The 24,040-nt window shown below is 49.8% G+C and overlaps 1 protein-coding gene across 2 annotated transcripts in view; it reads right to left on the bottom strand.

The window, feature by feature from the left end:
* Window positions 1–24,040, bottom strand: part of smtnl (smoothelin, like) — a 38,417-nt gene that overhangs the window by 1,477 nt on the left and 12,900 nt on the right. For both annotated transcript variants that reach the window (XM_052035475.1, XM_052035474.1), the window contains exons 2-7: window positions 8,688–8,778; window positions 5,696–5,911; window positions 4,019–4,094; window positions 3,127–3,297; window positions 2,230–2,350; window positions 729–880 (exon numbers count right to left, since the gene is read on the bottom strand). In XM_052035475.1, coding sequence (XP_051891435.1) covers window positions 729–880; window positions 2,230–2,350; window positions 3,127–3,297; window positions 4,019–4,094; window positions 5,696–5,911; window positions 8,688–8,778 — 827 coding nt within the window. The remainder of the gene's footprint in view (window positions 1–728; window positions 881–2,229; window positions 2,351–3,126; window positions 3,298–4,018; window positions 4,095–5,695; window positions 5,912–8,687; window positions 8,779–24,040) is intronic.

Below are 24,040 nucleotides of genomic sequence, written 5' to 3'. Positions count from 1 at the left end.
GCCGCGAAGTGATGATGCAGCTTTACGAAACTCTAGTTAGACCACACTTAGAGTACTGTGTTCAGTTCTGGTCGCCGCATTATAGGAAGGGTGTGGAGGCGTTGGAGAGGGTGCAGAGGAGATTTACGAGGACGCTGCCTGGATTAGAGTGTATGGAATATGAGGAAAGGCTTAAGGTGCTAGGGCTTTATTCAGTGGAAAGGAGGAGGATGAGAGGAGACATGATAGAGGTATATAAAATATTGAGAGGAATAGATAGAGTGGACAGCCAGTGCCTCCTTCCCGGGGCACCAATGCTCAAGACGAGAGGGCATGGCTTTAAGGTTATGGGTGGGAGGTTCAGGGGAGATGTCAGGGGGAGGTTTTTCACCCAGAGAGTGGTTGGTGCATGGAATGCACTGCCTGGGGTGGTGGTGGAGGTAGATACATTGGACAGGTTCAAGAGTTTGTTGGATAGGCATATGGAGGAATGTGAGATAGAGGGATATGCAGGAGGAAAGGGTTAGATAGTGTGAGGGTGGTTTGATGGACAGCACAACATGGTAGGCCGAAGGGCCTGTTTTGTGCTGTATGGTTCTATGGTTTTAACTGCAGAATGCCTCAAAATCCAGTGTGGTCTTACCCCAGCAGACTCCAAGGGTTCTGGCCCCTGACCGACCTGATTGTTCTGATGCCCAACCCCAAACCTGGCTCTCAGTTTATGCCGGTGATGGACCCTGACTACTCACTCAGCCATGCTGAACGCCAGCTCAAAGTTCTGCTTGCGGTTACTTGGGTTCAGCTCATTGTAGTCAAAGGATTCGGGGAAGAAGGAGTGGATGAGGGCACAAAATGCCATTCCGTTGCTCCAACTCGAGGAGAAGTTCTGGATATCAATCAACTGTAAGGAAAAGTTAGAAATTTACAATCCCTATCTGATTACAAAGGCTCAGTGATAAATGATAGCATCCATTTCAGGTACTCCATCCAAGCTAGGGTTAGATGTATTCATTACACTTCCATCAACAACTCCCAAGGCATGAACGGCATGGGTTAGACACAGGCAAAGTTCCCTCTATCCCATCATAGTCCCAGGGCAGGGATGGCATGGATTGGATCCAGAGTAAAGCTCCCTCTACACTGTCCCATCACATGCAGTTGTACAGCAGGGAAACAGGCCCTTCGGTCCATCACATCCATGCCAACCATCATGCCCATCTATACTAACCCCATTTGTCTGCATTAATTCCATATCCCTCTATGCCCTGCTCATTCAAGCACCTGTCCAGGTGCCTCTTAAATGTTACTGTTCCTGCCTCCATCATCCCCTCTGGCAGCTCATTCCAGATACCAACTACTCTTTGAGCAAAAAAGTTACTCCTCAGATCCCCTTTAAACCTCCTCCCTCTCACCTTAAACCTATGTCCCCTCGTGTCAGACACCCCTATTATGAGGAACAGGCTGGCTGTCTACCCTGTCTATACCTATCATAATTCTATATACCTCTGTCATGTCACCCCTCAGCCTCCTACACTCCAGGGAAAACAGACCCAGCCAATCCAGTCTCTCCTTATAACTCAAGCCCACCAATCCCGGCAACATCCTTGTGAATCTTTTCTGCAGTCTCTCTAGCCTAATCACATATTTCCTGTAGCGTGGCGACCAGAACTACGTGCAATGCTCCAAGTTACATACAAGTGTAACGTGACATCCCAACTCTTCTACTCAATCCCTCTGCTGATGAAGGCAAGCGTGCCATATGCCTTCACCACCCTGTCTACCTGTGTTGCCACTTTCAGGGAACTATGTACTCGCACTCTAAGGTTTCTGTTCAGCTACAATCCACAGGGCCCTGCCATTCATTTTGTATGTCCTAGGATTGGACACAGAGTGAAACTTCCTCTACACCCCTCAGGGTCAGACAGAGTGAAGCTCCCTCTACACCGTCCCATGCCACGTTCCCAGGGTGGGGACAGCATGGGTTAGAATTTTGTAATGAATAGAGTATATCTTGAAATTTAAAAAAAAAATTTAGATACAGAGTAAAGCTCCCTCTACATGTCCCATCAAAACAGTTCCTAGAACTGAGCTACTGTTGGATCCAGTTTTCCATTTCTGTGGAAATTCTGACCTGTGTCTTGTCGCTGGTGAATAGGTTTCTGGGAGGTGAAACACTAGCCAAACATTATCCAGCTTGTGACTGGCTCACTTTGTCTGGGTGCATCAGTTGGCATTAACACTTCTGCTTACCTTGTACCCTATCGTTTTGGAACGACACCACTCCAGGAGGACCTGTTTGATGCTGCTTGCACTGGCAACTGCAAAGCTTTGTGATCTCTGCAGCTTTCCCTTTGACTCTCCAATTTTCCCCCTGGGACAAGAGAGAACACAATGAGAACTGAACCACAACCTCTGTCGGGTACCGTCGGCAGGGTGGCTGTCAGCTTGTGCATCCCTGGCTGAATTATCCCTCCAGCAGCACCTAATGACAGGAGCTAGGTTTGTAGAAGCCCTCAGTACCGTCCCTCCCACAGTGTGGTGCTCCCTCAGTACTGCCCCTTTTTTTTGTACAAAACGTTTATTCGTTAAAAAACACTACAAAAACAAACAACAGCAAACACGCTACGTCTAGTACAGAAGACACAACCCGGCCGAAACCAATACCCGCACAACGCTACGCCCGCAACCGCAAAACGCACAACACTTCACACGAGAATCACGTCCATCTCGTCCACCACACACGCGATCCCCTGAGGGGCCCACCGAGCACGGAACTCGGCCAGGGCGCCCGAGGAGACCACGTGCTCCCTTTCCAACGACACCTGCGCGCGCACGTAAGCGCGGAAGACGGGCGGGCAGGCCGACCTGCCGGAAACCACGGCCACCCGCCGCCGCGTCCCGTGGATGGCCAGCTTGGCCATGCCCAGCAGGAGACCCACCAGGAGATCCGCCGCATGCCCCTCCCCGCGCCGCACCGGGTGCCCGTAAACCATCAGCGCCGGGCTGAAGTGTAACTAGAACTTAAGCAGCGGTCCCCGCAGGTATCAGTACCGCCCCTCCCACAGTGTGGCGCTCCCTCAATACTGCCCCTCCCATGGTGTGGCGCTCGCTCAGTACCATGCACCGTGCTGCGGGCTGAGCTCTAACCTGCTGCCTTCCTGTTCGAACTTCTCGAAGAGTGCCTTCCTGGACTGGGGTCCCGATGTCCGAGGCAGTGTCTGTGACCGCATCAACAGAGGCCTCTTCCCTCCCTGGCGGGGCACGGTTGGAGGTGGTGACCGAGATTTGGAGGTCACACCTGGGTATAGGTCAAGGACGCTGCATGGAACCAAATCAACAAAGAAGGTAAGAACTTGCAAGTGCAGTGCTAATTCCAGCTTGGGAGGGTGGAGACAATCCTTGCGAACCATCAGCTCTCACTTGAGATGTTTGGGTATGAAGGGAACCAAGGGATATGAGGTTAGTGGAGGGAGGTGGTGCTGAAATTGGGGTTTGTCAATGTGGGCTGAGTGGCCAACATTGGTTCCAGGGTAATACCTGGCTAGTAGGCTAGGTGAACCCAGGTCTGATCCATGGTCTTTGGGCAGCTGTCTGTCTCCTGGCCAGAAAACAGCTGGACAACCCTGAATGGCATCATCTGGGCAATGCAGTGGTGCAGTGGATAGTGTTCTTGTCTCATGGTTCCAGGGACCTGAAATCAACCCTGACCTCAGTTCCCGTGGAGTTTGCACGGTCTGCCATGATGGTGTGGGATTCCCCTGGATGCCCTGGTTTTCTTCTACATCCCAAAGATGTGCTGGTAAATTAATGCACTATTGAGGTTACTCCTTAGCGTAGTATAGTAGTAATGAGATTCAAAGGGGAGTTGAGGAATATGTGAGGGAGGCCACTGGGAATTGAGGTGGGTGGGGAATGGGATTAATGGCATTGCTCACCTGGGAGCTGGCATAGACCCAGTGGGCTGAATGGACTCCTGCATCGTAATAAGCAAGCAATAAGTTAGTGGTGGAGCTGATGTGAGCTTTCATCGAGTCTTTACCTGGTTGGAGAATGGAGGTCGCTTGATGTCGACTGACTGGTGGAAGAGACCGTCTTACTGATGTTGGCATTCTTGTCTGCAAGGAAAGAATCATAGAAATGTACAGCACAGAAACAGGCCCTTCAGCCTACCTGGTCCGTGCTGACCATGATGACCATCTACTTCAATCCCATTTGCCTGAATTAGGCCCATGTCCCTCTCTGCCTTCCCTGTCCAAGTACCTGTACAAATGCCCTTTAAACGTTGTGAACGTCATGCAAGAATGCAGTATGAAGACTACCACACATTCAGCTACACTTCCTCTGACCACCCTGCACAGACTCAGGCATCTGCTGCTGAGCTCAGAGCATTTCTTTGATGTGCCTTTTATCTGTTGATGGGATGTGGATGGTACTGCAATGCTGGCATTGATTGTCCATGCCTAACTGCCCCCAGACTATTGACCAGCAAGTTGTTGCTACTACAGAGACGTGGCTGAAAGTTGGGCAGGACTGGCAGCTCAGTGTTCCAGGATACAGGACCTTCAGACATAACAGGGGATGTTAAAAAGAAGGTGATCTTCCAACATCAGCCAAGGAGTGCATTGCTACAGTGATGAGAATGTCCAAAAAGGATCTTCAAATGAGGCCATTTGGGTGCGACTCAGAAATATAAAAGGGGCAATCACTTGCCTGAACGTGTGGCAGCAAGACACAAGAGCTGGTCATTGACTTCAGGAAGCAGGGCAAAGTACTCGCCCCTGTCTGGATCAATGGTACTGAGGTGGAGATTGTTATATCATCAACACTTTGTCCAGGTCTAGCCATGTGGATGCTATGGCCAAGAAAGCACTACTTCCTCATAAGGCCAAGGAAATTCAGCATGTCCCCAATGACCCTCACTAATTTTTACTGATGCACCACAGAAAGCATCCTATCCGGATGCATCACAGCTTGGTACGGCAATGGCTCTGTCTGAGAACACAAGAAATCACAGTTGTGAACACAGCCCACTCCATCACGGAAACCAGCCTCCCCTCCATGGACTCTGTCTACACTTCTCGCTGCCTCGGGAAAGCAGCCAACATAATCAAAGACCCCTCCCACCCTGGACATTCTCTCTTCTCCCCCCTTCCGTTGGGCAGAAGATACAAAAGCCTGAAAGCACGTACAACCAGGCTCAAGGACAGCTTCTGTCCTGCTGTTATCAGACTCTTGAACAGACCTCTTATTACGCTAAAGATGAACTCTTGATCTCTCAATCTGCCTGGTCATAGCCCTTACACTTTATTTGTCTACCTGCACTGCACTTTCTCTGTAACACTATATCCTGCATTCTGTTTTTTTTTGCCCTCGTGCACTACCTTGACGTACTTAAGTACAGAATGATCTGTCTGGATGGCACCCAAACAAAAGCTTTTCACTGTATCTCAGTACATGTGACAATAATAAACCAATTACCAGATACTACAGACCTCCAAACAGTCAGCGGGAGATGGGGAGATCATGCAAACTCCACACAGACAGCAGCTGAGGTCAGGATTGGACCTGGGTCACTGGCACTGTAAGGCAGTGGATCTCCTGGCTGTGCCACTGTGCTGCATTGTGTTGGCATCAACGGGAGGTAACGGGCTGTTGGTTGTGTACGGACCCAGTGGTCGTGAGGACACATCCTATCCTGTGCCCTGGTGTCACTCACCTGTCTGCTGTGCCGTCTGGCTGACACACTCCGTCTGGGGTTTGTTCAAAGCCGGTTGGCTGAGGGATTCCAACCGGGGAGTGACACTGCTCGACACTTCCGCAGAGAACTTCTCGCCGGACTTGGTTACCGCAGTGATGGGCAGGTGAGCAAGGCCCACTGCTGCCGGCTGGTGCTGCAGTGTTGACACATTCCGTGGGGCAGTCACTTCCTTCCCTGTGGAGACAGGGATGTCACTGAGCTGTGTGGCAGTGTGAACAGAACTGCACAAAACCATGTGTTCCCACACCCCTCACTCCTGGGACAATCAAGGCACCAGTAGCTGGCTTGCCCTTCGAGATTGCTCCATCACTGAGGTCCTGGCTGATCCTATCTTGGCCTCAGTGTTCTGTCCCCACACCCACGACTTCCTGCTGGTTCCCTCAATCTTCACCTTGAAGATATCCAGTGATCCTGCCTCTACAGCTCTCATGGGGAGGGAATCCCAGAGACTCACAGCCCTCACAAAGACGAAAATCCTCCTCAACTCCATCTGAATTGGGCCAGCCCTGATTCTGGAACTCATGTTGACACGAGGGACAGCGAGGGGCAAGGTAAACGAAATGGTCCCATGGTGCAGTGGGTTTAGGACCAGGGAGACGCGTGGTCTGTGCAGGAATGTTTGAAGGTGATGGACACGTGAAGACACCAGAGCAAACGCTGGAATCTGGAGCAACAAACAATCTGCGGGTCAGGCAGAGGGGTAGTCCACGTCTCGGGTCGGGACCCTGCATCAGGGCACATGGTGAAGTCTGTCACCTCCAGAGACCTCACTCCCACCAGACCTCCCTGCTTCTGCTCTCTGTAAACTTGCCCCCTGCCAGATCTCTACTGCCTGCAAGCTAACTCACACCATCTCCTTCCGCCATCACCCCTTGACCTGGACCCACACTGGCATCCAGTCCCTCCATAGCCCCTCCCCCTCTTCATTGTGTGGGTGAGACCTGCAGTACAGTTTCCTTATTTAATGGTAATATACATGGACTGGAGGCGTTTAAGAAAAGGTTCACTGGGGTGTTTCCTGAGATGAAGTGGTTGGTACATGGGAAAAGATTGAGCAGCTTGGGTCCATGTTAATTGGAGTTCGAAGGGGAGCGGGTGACCTTATTGAGGTGGTTGACAGGGTGGATGTCGAGAAGACGTTTCCCCAGTTGGGGTATCTAGAACTAGAGGGGATAGTTTTGGAATAAATGCTCACACATTTAGAAGAGTGAAGTGGAGGGAGTTCTTCTCTATAGAAAGGTTGTGAATCTTTTGCTCTGTGGCAAAAGGCTGCACATAGCAAGATCCCACAATGGGATGAACAACCAATAGATCTACGGGATATTCATTTAAAGTGAGAAGGGGACAGTTCAAAGGAGATGTGTGCGAGGCAAGTTTTTTTACACAGAGAGTGGTGGGTGCCAGGAGTGTGCTGCCAGGGGTGATGGTGGAGGCAGCTACGATAGTGGGGTTTAGGAGGCTCTTAGTTAGGCCCATGGATGTGCAGAGAATGGAGGGAGATGGACATTGTGCAGGCAGAAGGGATTAGTTTAATTTGGTGTCATTAGCTTAATCAGTTTGGTACATCACCATGGGCCAAAGGGACTGTTCTACGTTCTATCTTGTTTCGGTAGTGTGGGTTGAGAAGGATCGTTACAGAAGTTGAGAGATGTTGTAAAACTGGAAGTCTCCACCCACAGAGCTTGGAGGCAGAATTGCTAAATATATTCACAGCCAGGACAGACCCTGAGTCTGTAGGGACCAAGAATTTTGGGGAAGAGGCAGGAAGGTGGAGCTGAGGTTGTGACTGGTTCTCCAGCCTTATGTGTCAGCTCCGCTCCAGTCTTGGCCTCCCTATTGTCTCCACCTGACAGTTCTCCTGGTCATGTTGCTTTCTGTGGCTTGGTCTAGGCTGAGGGTCCAGTCAGTGCTGAGGAGGTGTAGGGTTGTGGGAGGTGATGGGACCATCTACTGCTCTGAGGATCCTAGGCTCAGTATTGGAAGGATGGGGTTCTGCAGCTGAACCTGTGTCAGTGAGCTGCCCTGGAGCATTTCAGCAAGGATTTCTTTAATGACCACTGAAAAATGATATCAGCAGGGGTCATTGGCTCTTGGGTTTTTTCACTTTATTCACACCTTTCACAACCTCATTGCAAACAGTGTGACCATGAGTGCAGCAAAGGTTCACCAGGTTCTATCCTGGGATGGTGATTTAAACCCATGAAGGGAATTTAATCAGTCTGGGCCCATATACTTCATACAAGAATGAGAGGAGATTTCACTGAAACATCTAAAATTCTTACAGGCTTGACAGGAAAGATGCAGAGTTGATGTTGCTCTGAGCTATGAGGTTGAGAACCAGGGGTCACTGTCCCAAAATAAGGGGTCAGCCATTCTGGAAATGAGGAGAAACATTTTCACCCAGAGGGTGGTGAATCTTTGGAAGGGGGCTGAGAAGGCTTGGTCACTGAGGACAGAGATCGGTACATTGCTGGGTATTGAGGGAATCGAGGGATGTGGAAAGTGGTCCTGACGTCCAAGCTCAGACATGATCCCATTGAATAGTACAGTAGGCATGAAGGGTTGAGTGGCCTCCTTCTGTTTCTTACGATTAGGTGAACCTTGACCCCAGTTCACCCGGTGGAACGCCCCTGATCTTTTACAAAACACTGCAATGGGATCGTTCACACGGCTCAAGAGGGGCAGACGAGGTCTGTCCAACATCTGGACTGAAACATGTTTCTTTTGACACTGCTGCACTCTGCCAGTGCTTTACTGGAAGTGTCAATCTAAGTTGGTGCTTGTGTCTCTGGAGGACACTTGAACCCACAACCCGCTGATCCCAGGTTGCCTTCTGAGGCTGAGGTGGAGGACAAGGTCCAGCAGAGCTCTGGAGCTCATGTCACTCAGGAGCTGTTCCTCCTCCCAAGGAGCGAGAAGAGACAAAGGGAAGGGTTATCTCCAGCCTTGCCTCTTACGGAGTGGAGGGAAGTCACTTCTGCACCGATGTGTGTCAGTCTGCCGGCATCCATTCCATTCTGCTCTGTCACCTGTTCTCCAGGCTGGAGAGATGAGAAGGAGAAAGGAAAATGGTTATGTTTCAGCGAAGTATCTGAGCCGGGTCCTTCGGGGGTGGATTTAGGGATCACTTTGACACGTGGAGGCCGAGAGGGTGTGGAACACATCACCGACACTTGGTGCCAGTTCTGTTGATAACTGTAGATCTGAGACTGATGGATTTTTGTAAACGAGCGTGATGAAGGGATGCGTAGGAGGGGGTGAACAGGCTCATCCGGTTCCTGGAAACCCACAAGAGCCAGCTCCCTGTACCAGGGAACAGGGAAATCTGTCTCTCCCACAGCGGAGAGGGTCAAGGAGACAACACAGGTGGGAGCTGGTCAGATGCTGGTGGCCCTGTCCAGGCCTGGGATGAAGAGGTTCGGGCAGCCCAGTATGGAGGTAGCCCGGAGTCATCAAGTCCCACAGCATGGAAACAGGCCCTTCGGCCCAACGAGTCCATGCCGACCAAGATTCCATTCTAAGCCAGTCCCTTTGCCCATGTTTGGCCCATATCCTTCCAAACCTTTCCTACCCATGTAGCTGTCCGTGTCTTTTGGTCAGCCAGAGGGAAGACCATGATCCATTCACAGTGTGTTCGGTCAGTGGAGCAAAGGAGTATAAACTGAAATCAGCAGAAGCCAAACTTAAATGGTTGGCACAGACATTGTGGGCCGAAAGGCCTGTTCTATGTTCTAACAGTAAATAACAGGAAGAACATTCCTCCGGGGCCAGGGACAGAGACATTGGGACAATCCCATCGAAACATCTGATTGATGGAGGATTCAGTGTGAAGTTTCAGCTGCCTGGGTGTAGGAGGGTCCCTGGGGGGAGAGGGTGGCTTTGGGGGATGTGGTGGGGAGCTCGGCCAAGTACGGAAGGACTGGCGAACCGGTGGGAGGTCTCTGGGTGGGAAGACTGATGCTGGTGGGTCGGGGACCCTTGGATGAGTGGGATTAGGGAATCTACCCAGGCTGTTGGTTTCTGACCATTGGTGGGTGACTGCCGTGTCCAGTGGAGGAGTCACACTGGAATCCTTTCAAGGCCCCACAGGTCTCTGCAGCCACCCTGCTCCCCCCCCCCCCACTGCACCCCCAGTGGGAGTGCACCCCTCCTCTGAAAGAGACAGTTGTAAGGAGATAAGAAACAGAAACAGGAGTTGGCTACTTGGCCTCCCGAGCTTGCTCCCCCATTCATGGAAAACCCACTGCCCAATCTTCCTGTCCTATCTCCATATTCCTTGCTTCCAGAGGTGAAGTTAAGCCAGTAACTGGCCAGAACCTCTAAGAACGTGACCAATGCAATCAAAATTAACGGGTTAAATTGGTCCCGTTAGCAGTACGACCTTACACGTAAGTAAGTTACTGTCACCCCCTGCAAGTTACCTTCAGTACCCAGAGACCTCCAGCCTTCCTATCACTGCCCTCACCACATCAGTGTGACTGACTGACCCTCTTGACCCTGAGACACCACTTACCCAGAGGAACAGCTTCTGCCACCCATCCTATCAGTCCCGAACTTTATGTGCTTCAAGGAAGGTAGGATAGCAAACAGCATGCTGGCCTTTATTGCAAGAGGGATGGAAGTTAACAATAGGGATATATTGTTACAATTATACAGGACACTGGTGAGACTCCAGAAGGACTGTGCATAGATATAGTCTCCTTATTCAAGAAAGAATATGCTGGCATTGGAAGCAGTCAAAAGTGATTCTCTGGGCTAATTCCTGGGATGAGAGGTTTTTCTTATCACAAGCAGCTAAAGAAATTAGATCTCTGTTCTTTAAAGTTTAGAAGAGTGAACGGTGATTGTCCTTAAACATAAACAGTCCTGAAGGGGATGGCAGGGAGGATGTCGAGATGTTTCCACCAATGGGAGAGTCTCGAATAAGAGAACATAAATCCAAGATTAATACCGAGGTGTGTAGGAACTTCTCACCAAGGGTCGTGAGTCTCTGGAATCACCTACCCTGGAGTCTAGATCATTGGAGGTACATAAAGAGGAGGCAGATACATTGTTGAACGATTGGGGGATTGAGGGATATGTTGGCCTAGTGCACAGGCCTGGGACAGATCAGCCATGAATATATTGAATGGTGGGGCAGGACTGAGGGGCCGAGTGGCCTACTCCTGCTCCCTCTTTCCTAAGTTGTTACGTTCTACAAGATCACCTCACATCCGGCAGTGAGTAAACTCACGGCCCTTTCAAAAATCTCCCACACATCGCCATCATAGGAAGTCTCTCCATCCTTCACAAAGGAAACCAAATCTCCCCAGTACTCCAGCTGGGGTCACACCTGGCCTGCGCAGCTGCTGCGGGACTCCCTCAGGTGTGGTCACACCTGGCCTGCACAGCTGCTGCGGGACTCGCTCAGGTGTGGTCACACCTGGCCTGCACAGCTGCTGCGGGACTACCTCACTCTCAGCACCACTCCTTTGCACCATTTCTAACAGTTTGTCTGCCTTCCCTATTACTCACCGTACCTTAGTGCAATTCACGTGAACGTGCCCATACTCGGTCCAGTAATTAACAGACCAGTGATCCAGAGGCAGAGGTTAACAATCCAGAGAGCTGAGTTCACATCCCACCCCAGCAGCTGCAGAATTTAATGGTCTGCAATTTTAAAATTGAGTAACTCGTACTGATGACCACAAAAGTCCTGGATAGTTGTAAACCCATCTGGTTGGCAAATGTCCTTCAGGGGGACAATCTGCTGCCCTTCCCCAATTTGGCCTATGCATGACTTCAGACCCACCAACATTGTTGGCACTGAAATGGCCCAACAAGCCATCAGTTTAAGGGCAGTTAGTGATGGGTAGTCAATGCTGGCCTTAGAGATGTCCAGATCCTGAGAAATGAATAAATCCCTGTTCCTCCACACAGCAGCACTTCCCATCTCTCAGAATTTAATGATGTGATTAAACTAGAAAGGGGAGAAAAGATTCACTGGAATGTTGTCGGCACTGGAGGGCTTGAGTTACAAGGAGAGACTGGACAGGCTGGGGCTGTTGGTATGGGTGTTGGTTTATTATTGTCACTTGTACCGAGGTACAGTGAAAAGCTTGTCTTACAAACTGATCGTACAGGTCAATTTATTACACAGTGCAGTTACATTGAGTCAGTACAGAGTGCATTGAGGTAGTACAGGTAATAACAGTAACAGTACAGAGTAAAGTGTCACAGCTACAGAGAAAGTGCAGTGCAATAAGGTGCAAGGTCACAACGAGGTAGATCGTGAGGTCATAGTCCATCTCATCCTATAAGGGAACTAACTGTTCAATAGTCTTATCACAGTGGGGTAGAAGCTGTCCTTGAGTCTGGTGGTACGTGCCCTCAGGCACCTGTATCTTCTACCCGATGGAAGAGGAGAGAAGAGAGAATGTCCCGGGTGGGTGGGGTCTTTGATTATGCCAGCTGCTTCGCCCAGGCAGCAAGAGGTGAAGACAGAGTCCAAGGAGGGGAGACTGGTGTCCGTGATGCGCTGGGCTGTGTCCACAACTCTCTGCAGCTTCCTGGAGCGAAGGAGGCTGAGGAGTGACCTTATGGAGGGTTATTAAAGTATGAGGGGTGTAAATAAGGTGGACGGTCACAGTCGTTTTCCCAGGGTGGGGGAGTCTGGAACTATAGAGAAAAGGTTTAAGGTGGGAGGGGAAAAATTTAAAGGGGACCTGAGGGGCAAGTTTTTCACACAGAGGGCGGTGGGTGCATGGAACGAGCTGCCAGAGGAAGTGGTAGAGACTGGTACATTTACAAGATTTAAAAGACATTTGGACAGGTACATGGACAGGAAAAGTTTATAGGGATATGGGACAAACACAGGAAAATGGGACCAGTGTACTAAGATCCCTTAGTCAGTATGGACGAGTTGGGCTGAAGAGTCTGTTTCCATGCTGTATAACGCGATGAAGAATATCCCAATCTTCTCCCCACAGCAGATAACCTCACCTTCTCTCACTTCGTCTGCCCACTCACTTAACCTCACAGCATCGTAGAATGGTTCCAGCACAAAGGAAGGCTGTACAGCCCATCACCTCCACCTGGCTCCCTACCTTAGCAAGGCACGCTTTCCACTCCCAGCCCTTTCTCCATAGCTTGCATTTTCTTAACATAGAACATTACAGCACAGTACAGGCCCTTCAGCTCATAATGTTGTGCCGACATTTTATCCTGCTCTAAGATCTAGCGAACCCTTCCCTCCCACATAGCCCTCCATTTTTCTATCATTCATGTGTCTATCTAAGAGTCTCTTAAATGTCCCTAATGTATCTGCCCCCACAACCTCTGCCAGCAGTGCGTTTCACGCACCCACCACTCTCTGTGTAAAAAAAACTTACCCTTGACATCCCCCTTCCTCCAATCACCTTAAAATTATGCCCCCTCATTTTTGCCCTGGGAAAAAGTCTCTGTCCACTCGATCTACACCTCATCATCTTGTACACCTCTATGAAGTCACCTCTTATCCTCCTTCTCTCCAAAGAGAAAAGCCCCAGCTTACTCAACCTATCCTCATGAGACATGCTCTCCAATCCAGGCAGCATCCTGGTAAATCTCCTCTGCACCCTCTCTAAAGCTTCCACATCCTTCCTGCTGCTGTCTGTAGGGGGTTTGTACGTTCTAGAGCTCAGGGCAGGCACGGTAGTGTAGCAGTTAGCATAACGCTTTACAGCGCCAGCGACCCGAGTTCAATTCCGGCCACTGTCTGTAAGGAGATTGTACGTTCTCCCCGTGTCTGCGTGGGTTTCCTCCCACATTACAAAGACGTATGGGTTAGGAAGTTGTGGGCATGCTATGTTGGCGCTGGAAGAGTGGCAACACTTTCAGGCTGCCCCCAGCGCATTCTCAGTAACGCAAAAAGACGCATTTCACTCTGTGTTTCGATGTACATGTGACTAATAAATAAATATCTGTATAATGAGGTGACCAGGACTGAACACGATACTCCAAGTATGCTCTAACCAGAGTTCTATAGAGCTGCAATATTACCTCGCAGCTCTTGAACTCAGTACCCCAACTAATGAAGGCCAGCACACCAAATGCCTTCTTAACCCTATCAACCTGCGCGGCAACTTTGAGGGATCTGTGAACATGGACCCCAAGATCCCTTTGTTCCTCCACACTGCTAAACAGTCCTGCCATTAACCTTGTATTCTGCCTTCAAGTTCGATCTTCCAAAGTGAATCACTTCACACTTTTCCAGGTTGAATTCCATCTGCCACTTCTCAGCCCAGCTCTGCATCCTATCAATGTCCTGTTGTAACCTACAGCAACCTTCTACACTATCCACAACACCACCAGCCTTTGTATCATCAGCAAACTTACTAACCCACCCTTCCACATCCTCATCTAAGTCATTTATAAAAATCACAAAGAGCAGGGGTCCCAAAGCAGATCCCTGCGGAACACCACTGGTCACCAACCTCCAGGAAGAATGCCTTCCATCTACCACCACCCTCTGCCATCTATGGGCAAGCCAATTCTGAATCCACACACAGCCAAGTTTCCCTGGATTCCATGCCTCCTGACTTTCTGAATGAGCCTTCCATGAGGAACCTTATCAAACGCCTTACTAAAATCCATGTACACCACATCCACTGCTCTACCTTCATCAATGTGCTTTGTCGCATCCTCAAAGAATTCAATCAGGCTCATGAGGCACGACCTGCCCCTCACAAAGCCATGCTGACTGTCCCTAATCAGCCTATGCTTCTCCAAATGCCCATAAATCCTGTCTCTAAGAATCTTCTCCAGTAATTTGCCCTTTCTTGAGCTTGTGGTTGAGCCTACTAGGGAAAAGGCAATTCTGGATTTGGTGTTGTGCAATGAACCAGATTTGATTAGGGAGCTAAGGTGAAGGAACCCTTAGGAGGCAGTGATCATAATATGATAGAATTCATATTATGATCTATCATAATATCTGCAATTTGAGAGGGAGAAGCTAAGACCAGATGTATCAATATTATAGAGGCATGAGAGAGGAGCTGGCCAAAGTTGATCGGAAGGGGCCCCCTTCCAATCAGAGCAGCAATGGCAGGAGTTTCTGGGAGTAATTCAGAAGACACAGGATCAATTCATCCCAAAGAAGCAGCAGCATTCTAAAGGGAGGATGAGGCAACCGTGGCTGACAAGGGAAGTCAAAGACAGCATGAAAGCAAAAGAGAGGGCATACAATATTGCAAACAATAGCGGGAAGCTGGAGGATTGGGAAGCTTTCAAAAACCAACAGAACGCAACTAAAAAAGCAGTAAGGGGAGAAAAGATGAAATATGAAGGTAAGCTAGCCAATAATATAACAGAGGATACCAGAAGTTTTTTCAGATATGTAAAGAGTAAAAGAGAGGCAAGAGTGGACATCGGACCACTGGAAAATGACGCTGGAGCCACTGGAGAGGTAGTAATGGGGAACAAGGAAATGGCGGATGAACTGAATAAGTATTTTGTGTCAGCCTTCACTGTGGGAGACACCACAACACGCCAGAAATTCGAGAGAGTCGGGCAGAAGTGAGTAGTCGTTATTACTAAGGAGAAGGTGCTTGGGAAGCTGAAGGATCTGAAGGTAGATAAGTCACCTAGACCGGATGGACTACACCCCAGGGTTCTGAAAGAGGCAGCTGAAGAGATTGTGGAGGCATTAGTCGTGATCTCTCAAGAGTCACTAGAGTCAGGAATGGTTCAGGAGGACTGGAAAATCGCAAATGTCACTCCACTCTTTCAGAAGGGAGGGAGGCAAAAGACAGGAAATTATAGGCCAGTCAGCCTGACTTCAGCGGTTGGTAAGATGTTAAGAGCCCATTATTAAGGATGAGGTGTCAGGGTACTTGGATGCTCATGATAAAATAGGCCAAAGTCAGCATGGTCTCCTTAAGGGGAGATCTTGCCTGACAGATCTGTTGGAATTCTTTGAGGAAGTAACAGGCAGGATAGACAAAGGAGAGTCAATGGATGTTGTTTACTTGGATTTTCAGAAGGCCTTTGACAAGGTGCCGCACATGAGGCTGCTAAACAAGATAGGAGCCCATGGTATTACAGGAAAGGTACTAGCATGGATAGAAGATTGGCTGACTGGCAGAAGGCAGAGAGTGGGAATCAAGGGGGCCTTTTCTGATTGGCTGCCGGTGACTAGTGGTGTTCCCCAGGGGTTGGTGTTGGGTCCACTACTTTTCACATTATATGTTAATGATCTGGATGACGGAATTGATGGCTTTGTGGCCAAGTTTGCAGATGTACAAAGATAGGTGGAGGGGCAGGTAGTGTTGAGGGAGCAGGGAGTCTGCAGAAGGACTTGGACAGATTGGGAGAATGGGCAAAGAAGTGGCAGATAGAATACAGCGTAGGGAAGTGTACGGTCATGCACTTTGGTAGAAGGAATAAAGGGGAAGACTATTTTCTAAATGGAGAGAGAATTCAGAAATGGGAGGTGCAAAGGGACTTGAGTCCTAGTGCAAGATTCCCTAAAGGTTAACTTGCAGGTTGAGTCGGTAGTAAGGAAGGCAAATGCAATGTTAGCATTCATTTCGAGAAGATAGAATATAAAAGCAAGGATGTAATGCTGAGGCTTTATAAGGCATTGGTCAGACCACATTTGGAGTATTGTGAGCAGTTTTGGGCCCCATATCTAAGGAAGGATGTGCTGGTGTTGGAGAGGGTCCAGAGGAGGTTTACGAGAATGATCCTGGGGATGAAAGGGTTAACGTATGAGGAGCGTTTGATGTCTCTGGGACTGTACTCACTGGAGTTTAGAAGGATGAAGGGGGATCTCCTTGAAACCTACTAATAGGACTGGAGGGTCGCAAATGTAGTTCCGTTGTATAAGAAAGGTGGGAGGCAGCATAAAGGAAATTACAGACCTATTAGTCTGACGTCAGTGGTGGGAAAGTTATTGGAATCTATCCTCAAAGACGGGGTTACGGAATACCTAGAGGCGCAAGGCAAGATAGGTCCTAGCCAACATGGTTTTGTGAAGGGAAGATCCTGCCTGACCAACCTATTGGAGTTTTTTGAAGAAATCACAGGTAAGGTGGATAAGGGAGAGGCGGTAGATGTTGTGTATTTAGACTTTCAAAAGGCCTTTGATAAGGTGCCTCACAAGAGACTGATTAATAAGATGAGAGGTCATGGAATTACGGGTAGGATAACAGAATGGGTGGAGCATTGGCTGGTTGACAGGAAGCAAAGAGTGGAAATAAAAGGATCTCGTTCTGGTTGGTCACCGGTTACTAGTGGTGTGCCGCAGGGGTCGGTGTTGGGACCGCTTTTTGCCTTGTACATTAACGATTTGGATGATGGAATAAATGGTTTCGTGGCTAAGTTTGCGGATGACACCAAGATAGGGGGAGGAGTAGGGAGTATTGAAGAGATAGGAAGGTTGCAGAGGGACCTAGACAGTTTAGGAGAATGGGCAAGGAAATGGCAGATGAGATTCAATGTAGGGAAATGTGCAGTTGTACACTTTGGAAGCAGAAATAAGCGGGCAGATTATTATCTAGGAGGAGAGAAAATCCAAAGCACGGAAGTACAAAGGGACTTGGGGGTACTCGTGCAGGATACCTTAAAGGTTAACCACCAGGTCGGATCGGTGGTAAAGAAAGCGAATGCTATGTTGGCATTCATTTCGAGAGGTATAGTGTATAAAAGTAAGGAAGTGTTGATGAGGCTCTACGGGGCACTAGTGAGGCCTCATTTGGAATATTGTGCGCAGTTTTGGGCCCCACATCTTAGGAAGGATGTGACGTTGGAGAGGGTTCAGAGGAGATTTACGAGGATGATTCCAGGAATGAAAGGGCTTACGTATGAGGAGTGTTTGTCGGCTCTTGGACTGTACTCGCTGGAGTACAGAAGAATGAGAGGGGACCTCATAGCGACATTTAAAATATTGATAGGAAAGGACAGAGTAGATGTGGCTAGGCTGTTTCCCTTGGTGGGTGAGTCCAGGACCAGAGGGCACAATCTTAGAATTAGAGGGTACAGTTTCAAAACAGAGATGAGGAAAAATTTCTTTAGCCAGAGGGTGGTGAATTTGTGGAACTCTTTGCCACGTACAGCAGTGGAGGCCAGATCATTGGGGGCGTTCAAGGAGGAGATAGATAGATATCTAAATAGTCAGGATATCAAGGGATATGGGGATAAGGCCAGAAATTGGGATTAGAATAGTTTTTTTCTTCTTCTTCCCCCATTCCCCATTTCTCATTTCTATTTCCCTTTCCTTGGAGCAGACTCGATGGGCTGAATAGCCTGCTTCTGCTCCCTTGTCTTGTGATCTTGTGAATATTGAAAGGCCTGGATAGAGTGGACGTGGAGAGGACGTTTCCAGTAGTGGGAGAGTCTAGGACCAGAGGGCACAGCCTCAGAATAGAAGGACGTCCCTTTAGAACAGAGATGAGGAGGAATTTCTTTAGCCAGAGGGTGGTGAATCTGTGGAATTCATCGCCACAGACGGCTGTAGAGGCCAAGTCCTTGGATATATTTAAAGTGGAGGTTGATAGGTTCTTGATTAGTGTGGATGTCAAAGGTCACGGGGAGAAGGCAGGAGAATGGGGTTGAGAGGGAAAAATAAATCAGCCATGATCGAATGGCGGAGCAGGCTCAAAGAGCTGAATGGCCTAATTCTGCTCTATGTCTTATGGTCTAACAGAGAGGGAAGACAAACTGGAGCCAGGCTCCTGCAGGACATTTCCTGCTGAGGTGGGAGCTGGAGGAAGCGGCTCGGCCCCTCGAGTTCGTTGGATCCAGCTCCGCTGGAGTTGCTCACCTTTGATCCCACTGATACTCAACAATGTCACTGTTCCATCACAGGAACTAAGCAGCTGAGAGTGCTGGAAAAGTCTCTGGGCCCTGGCTAGCTCGAGTCCGGAGCCCTGTTCAGGCTCCCTGTTTGGGTCAACTCTGTAACACTTTCCCCACAGCACTCGAAGCTTTGGCTCGGATTCAGACAGCTTTGAATATTGAGTGCTTGGTGTGACGGGGGATGAGCTTGTTAAGTGTTGATCCATGACAGATGGAGCATAAACAATGATCTTTAAATAGAATGAGAACCAGAGGCCCAGGAGCCAGGGTGAGAGGCTTCTCCGAGAATGGAATGGGACGGGGTGTGAGCTATGCCAATCGCTCTCGGCCTGAGGCACTGACGCACCATCTTCAGCCCCACTGGGTAGGGATCACAGCAACAGCTCCCCACACAACCTGCCCGATTACCATACTCTGGAAATTAATGGGAGGAATTTCTGGTGGCTTCCATTAGATTCCTTCCCTGTTCTTAAGAAACATAAGTAATGGGAGCAGAAAGACTGAGTAGCAAGAGGAGAGAAAACAGAAATCTATCCCATTGGCTCTTCAAAATTTGGAGCACTCTGAAGGTCATGTGGCAAGGATCGTTGGGTAACTCTGTCACTGGGACAGGGACTGAGCCAAACAAGAGTCAGCACTATCCCTAGGTTTCTGTGGCACTGCCAGGGCTGGAGGTGAACCGGGCACAGCTCATATGTGGAACATTTACCCCTGACATTTACACACACTGCCTGTTGAACTCAACCCCAGGGAGGCAGTCACTGGGACAAGAAGGTGTTGGAACAAATATCTTGTACCTCTCTTCACAAATGCACCCCGACGTCAGGAGAACATCGAGGGGCAAAAGGAAGGGAGGAACTTAAAACAGGCATTGTCACCAGACAGAAGGTAGAGGGGAACTGGGCCAAAGGCTGGCAAGTCCACTGGATCTGATGACCTGTGTCCTGTGGAGTGACTGTAGAGGTAGTGGATAGACTGCCTGTGACCTTCCAAAATTCCCAGATTCTGGAGAGGTCCCAACAGTTGGAAAACCACAAATGCAACAACCTAGCTCTAGAGCTCAGGGCAGGCACGGTAGTGTAGTGGTTAGCGTCACGCTATTACAGCGCCAGCGACCCAGGTTCAATTCCGGCTGCTGTCTGTAAGGAGTTTGTACGTTCTCCCCATGTCTGCGTGGGTTTCCTCCGGGTGCTCCGGTTTCCTCCCACATTCCAAAGACGTACGGGTTAGGAAGTTGTGGGCATGCTGTGTTGGTGCCGGAAGCGTGGGTTGATGGTGCTGTAATAGCGTTACGGTACCTGCTACACCCCACACTACTGTGCCTACACCCCATCCCTCTGCAATGTTGGACAACCTCCCACTTGGCACTGATTACTTGTTGTACAGGCAGTCCCAGATAACAACGGGGCTCCGTTCCTGAGGACTATTGGTGACCCAAACTGTCCATAAGTTGGAGATGAACAGAAACGGTGTGTGTGAGAGGGTCACAGAAACAGCGGTGAGGGGGGAGTGAGCAGGCACGGGAAGAGCGGCCGCCAGCCGGCCTCACTCAGTGAGGGAGCGAGTGAGTCTGCTCAGCACTCCCAGCTCTGCTCAGCTCCACCCAGACCCCGATTGTTGTGGTTCGGGGAGGGGGGAGGAGAGAAGGAACAGGGAAATGCCCCGTTCCCACCCTGCAGAAGATCCCTGCAGCCTTACAGCAGCTGGTAAACCCATCCCCACCCATCCTGCCGGTCTCCCAAACACTCACTTGTAAGTACAGGGTGTGCATACGTCGGGCATTTGTAACCCAGGGGCACCTGTACCTTCAGGGTGACGCTCTGTGTCTCAGTGTACAAGGACCCCATGTCCTTCTGTGTAACTTCTCTCCATGAAAACAACTTTTTCAGTTTCTCTCCCTACTGTAGTGTGTGAGTTCACATCTCCCACCCTTGTATTCCATCTGACAAAGGTTTGCCCAGTCAAGGTCTTGTTACATCCCAATCCTAAGTTGGTTCTGTAGAAAACAGCAGCATTGTCAGACTTTATTTGAGGGAGGGAACTCACTTTGGAAGCAGTTCAGTGAGGGTTCATCAGGCTGTCTCCGGGGATGGAGAGGTTGGTGTGTGAAGAGACTTTGAGTATGTTGGGCCTGTGCTCACTGGAGTTCAGAGAAATCCGAAAAGATTTACTGAAACGTAGCAGATGCTGAGAGTTTGTTTTCCCTCAGAGGGGAGACCAGAACCGGGGCATGTGGGAACCATGGAGGGTGATGCACCGAATGCACTCAAGGCCAGGGACAGGGATTTTTCTGTCGGGGAGTCAGGGGTTATTGGGAGAACCAGGAGGGTGGAGCTAAGATCAAGAACAGATCATCAATGATCGTACTGAAGGGCTGAATGGCCAATGGTTCCTCCCACTTCCTATCTTCTGAAGCAATGAATGGAGTGGGCAGTGGGGTGTGTAACCGGGCAGTGGGTGTGTAACCGGGCAGTGGGGTGTGTAACTGGTCAGGCACGGTAGTGCAGCAGTTAGCGTAACGCTATTACAGCGCCAGCGACCCGGGTTCAATTCCGGCCGCTGTCTGTCAGGAGTTTGTACGTTCTCCCCATGTCTGCGTGGGTTTCCTCCGGGTGCTCCGGTTTCCTCCCACATTCCAAAGACGTACGGGTTAGGAAGTTGTAGGCGTGCTATGTTGGTGCCAGAAGCGTGGTGACACTTGCAGGCTGCCCCCAGAACACTCTACGCAAAAGATGCATTTCACTGTGTGTTTCGATGTACATGTGACTAATAAATCTTAACTGGGCAGTGGGGTGTGTAACCAGTCAGTGGGGTATGTAACTGGGCAGTGGGGTGTATAACTGGTCAGTGGGGTGTGTAACCAGTCAGTGGGGTATGTAACTGGGCAGTGGGGTGTATAACTGGTCAGTGGGTTGTATAATGGGATGGAGTCTCCCGGTTTGTGATTTGGAATACCTTGTTGGGAACCCTTCCTGTTCAGTCTGTGGAGATCTATAAGGGGGGAGCGTTAGAGTTGAGAGCTCCCTGCCCTCTTCCCCCATCATCCTGTAGTTACTCCCAGTAATTCAGGCTCACCTAACTTTTCAAATACCCACTTCACCGACCCTCCCCCCATCTTACCCTCCCTTACCCTGTGACCTCCCCCAGTCCCGAAATCCTGAGATCTCTGCACAACTCTAGTTCTGGTTTCTCCCTCATCCCTGAACCTACTGGCTCTGCTGTTGGTGGCTATGTCTTCAGCTGCCTGGGCCCAAAGCCCAGGAACCCCCTCTGTAGATCTCCCCACCTCCATCTCCTCTGTTACAATGTCACGGAGGGAGTCCATACCTCCTTCTATGGTTTGACATCAGCTTCTGTTTAACAACACTGTGGTGCTACGTGAATGCAAGTTGCTGTTTTTACTGACATCTGTTAGGATAATGACAACAGCTGCCTACTCATGACCAAATCCATCAAGTAACCTGATCACCACTGAGTGTTTTGCCCTGTCGCTGTTTACTGACTGGCTCACGTCATCAACTGGGCCGCGAGAGATGGTTTCCTACCCAAATCAGTAGCGGGTGACCCCTGCGTAGGGTCAAGCTGTTCTGCCACACCAACAGCCTCGAGCCTGTCTGCTGGAACCCATTAACACTGTCACTGTGGCTCCACACCAACTTATCCAGTTTCCTCTCACATTGCTTTTCTTCAGTTACAGATGGCTGGTCATCGTGACTCTTTTTCCATTGACTCAGGGTCCCCACGCCAAGGTCCATCTCACAGTCTGTCCTCCTCCACAGTCAAGACAGTCACCCAGTCCATGGCCCTAACCTGTACTCAGTGTGACAGTGCAGAACTGCCCAGGCATGGTGGTGCGGATCTACTGCACTGCTGAGACACATCTCCTTTCAGAGCCTCCAGCTACTCCCAAGCTCAATCTTATTGCATCTAAGCCTCAGCCCCACTATCACCTGTGGCTTGCTCCACCTTGTCTGGTCCAAGAGCAGCCCCAGGAATCAGGCCCCTCTTTGGTGTTGAGCTCTTCTCCTCAATGTGCTGTCTTTCATCGTTCCCACGGCTAGGATGGTTCCCCGAGGATGGTCCCCGAACACCCCTGACTCTCTGAATCACAGCCAGCATCTTGTTGAATTCTTCCCTCATGTAGAGAGACTTGCATTTATACAGGATGCTTCACCACCTTGGGACCAAACTCTACTGCCAGTCAGTTACTTTGGAGAAATGTGGATCATAAATTGTCTATAAACAGTTTCTCTCCATAGCAGAAAAACACGATGATGCTGGAGGAACTCAGCAGGCCAGGTAGCATCCGTGGAGAAAAGCAGGCGGTCAGGACCCTTCCTCAGGACTGAAGATAGGAAAAGGGGAAGCCCAACATATAGGAGGGAAAAGCAGGGCAGTGATAGGTGGACAGAAGAGGGGAGGCGGGGTGGGCACAGGGAGGTGATAGGTAGATGCAGGTAAGAGGCAGTGATACACAGGTGTGGGGGAGGAGGGGAGAGCAGATCCACTGGGGGACGGAAAAAAAAGGGGGTAGAAAAAAAAGAGAGAGGGAAGGGAAGAAGAGGCATGGTGGTGGGGGGGTGTCGGGGGACGGGGAAGGATTACCTAAAGTGGGAGAATTCAATGTTCATGCTGTTAGGCTGCGGGGTTCCAAGACGGAAAATGAGGTGCTGTTCCTCCAGTTTGTGCTTGGACTTCTGGCAGTGGAGGAAGCAGAGGACTGACATATCTGTGATAGTGTGGGAGGGGGAGTTGAAGTGACCGGCAACGGGGAGATGCAGATCGTGGTTACGGACAGAGCGCAGGTGTTCTGCGAAACGGTCACCTACTCTGCGTTTGGGCTCACCAGTGTAGAGGAGGCCACACTTGGAGCACCGAATGCAGTAGATGATATTAAGGGAGATGCAGGTGAATCTGTGTCTCACCTAGAACCATAGAACACTACAGCACAGAAAACAGGCCATTCGGCCCTTCTAGTCTGTGCTGAAACTTTATTCCGCTAGTCCCATTTACCTGCACCCAGTCCATAACCCTCCAGACCTCTCCCGTCCATGTATCTATCCAATTTATTCTTAAAACTTAAGAGTGAGCCCACATTTACCACGTCAGATGGCAGCTCGTTCCACACTCCCACCACTCTTTGAGTGAAGAAGCTCCCCCTAATGTTCCCCCTAAACCTTTCCCCTTTCACCCTAAAGCCATGTCCTCTCATACTTATCTCTCCTAATCTAGGTGGAAAGAGCCTACTCGCATTTACTGTCTATACCCCTCATCATTTTGTAAACCTCTATCAAATCTCCCCTCATTCTTCTGCGCTCCAAGGAATAAAGTCCTAACCTGTTCAATCTTTCCCTGTAACTCAACTCCTGAAGACCTGGCAACATTCTAGTAAATTTCCTCCGCACTCTTTCAATCTTACTGACATCCTTCCTATAGTTAGGTGACCAGAACTGCACACAATACTCCAAATTTGGCCACACCAATGTC

Source organism: Pristis pectinata, chromosome 21, assembly GCF_009764475.1.
Source record: "Pristis pectinata isolate sPriPec2 chromosome 21, sPriPec2.1.pri, whole genome shotgun sequence".
NCBI classification, from domain to species: domain Eukaryota; kingdom Metazoa; phylum Chordata; class Chondrichthyes; order Rhinopristiformes; family Pristidae; genus Pristis; species Pristis pectinata.
This window is presented reverse-complemented; position numbering and strand designations above follow the sequence as displayed.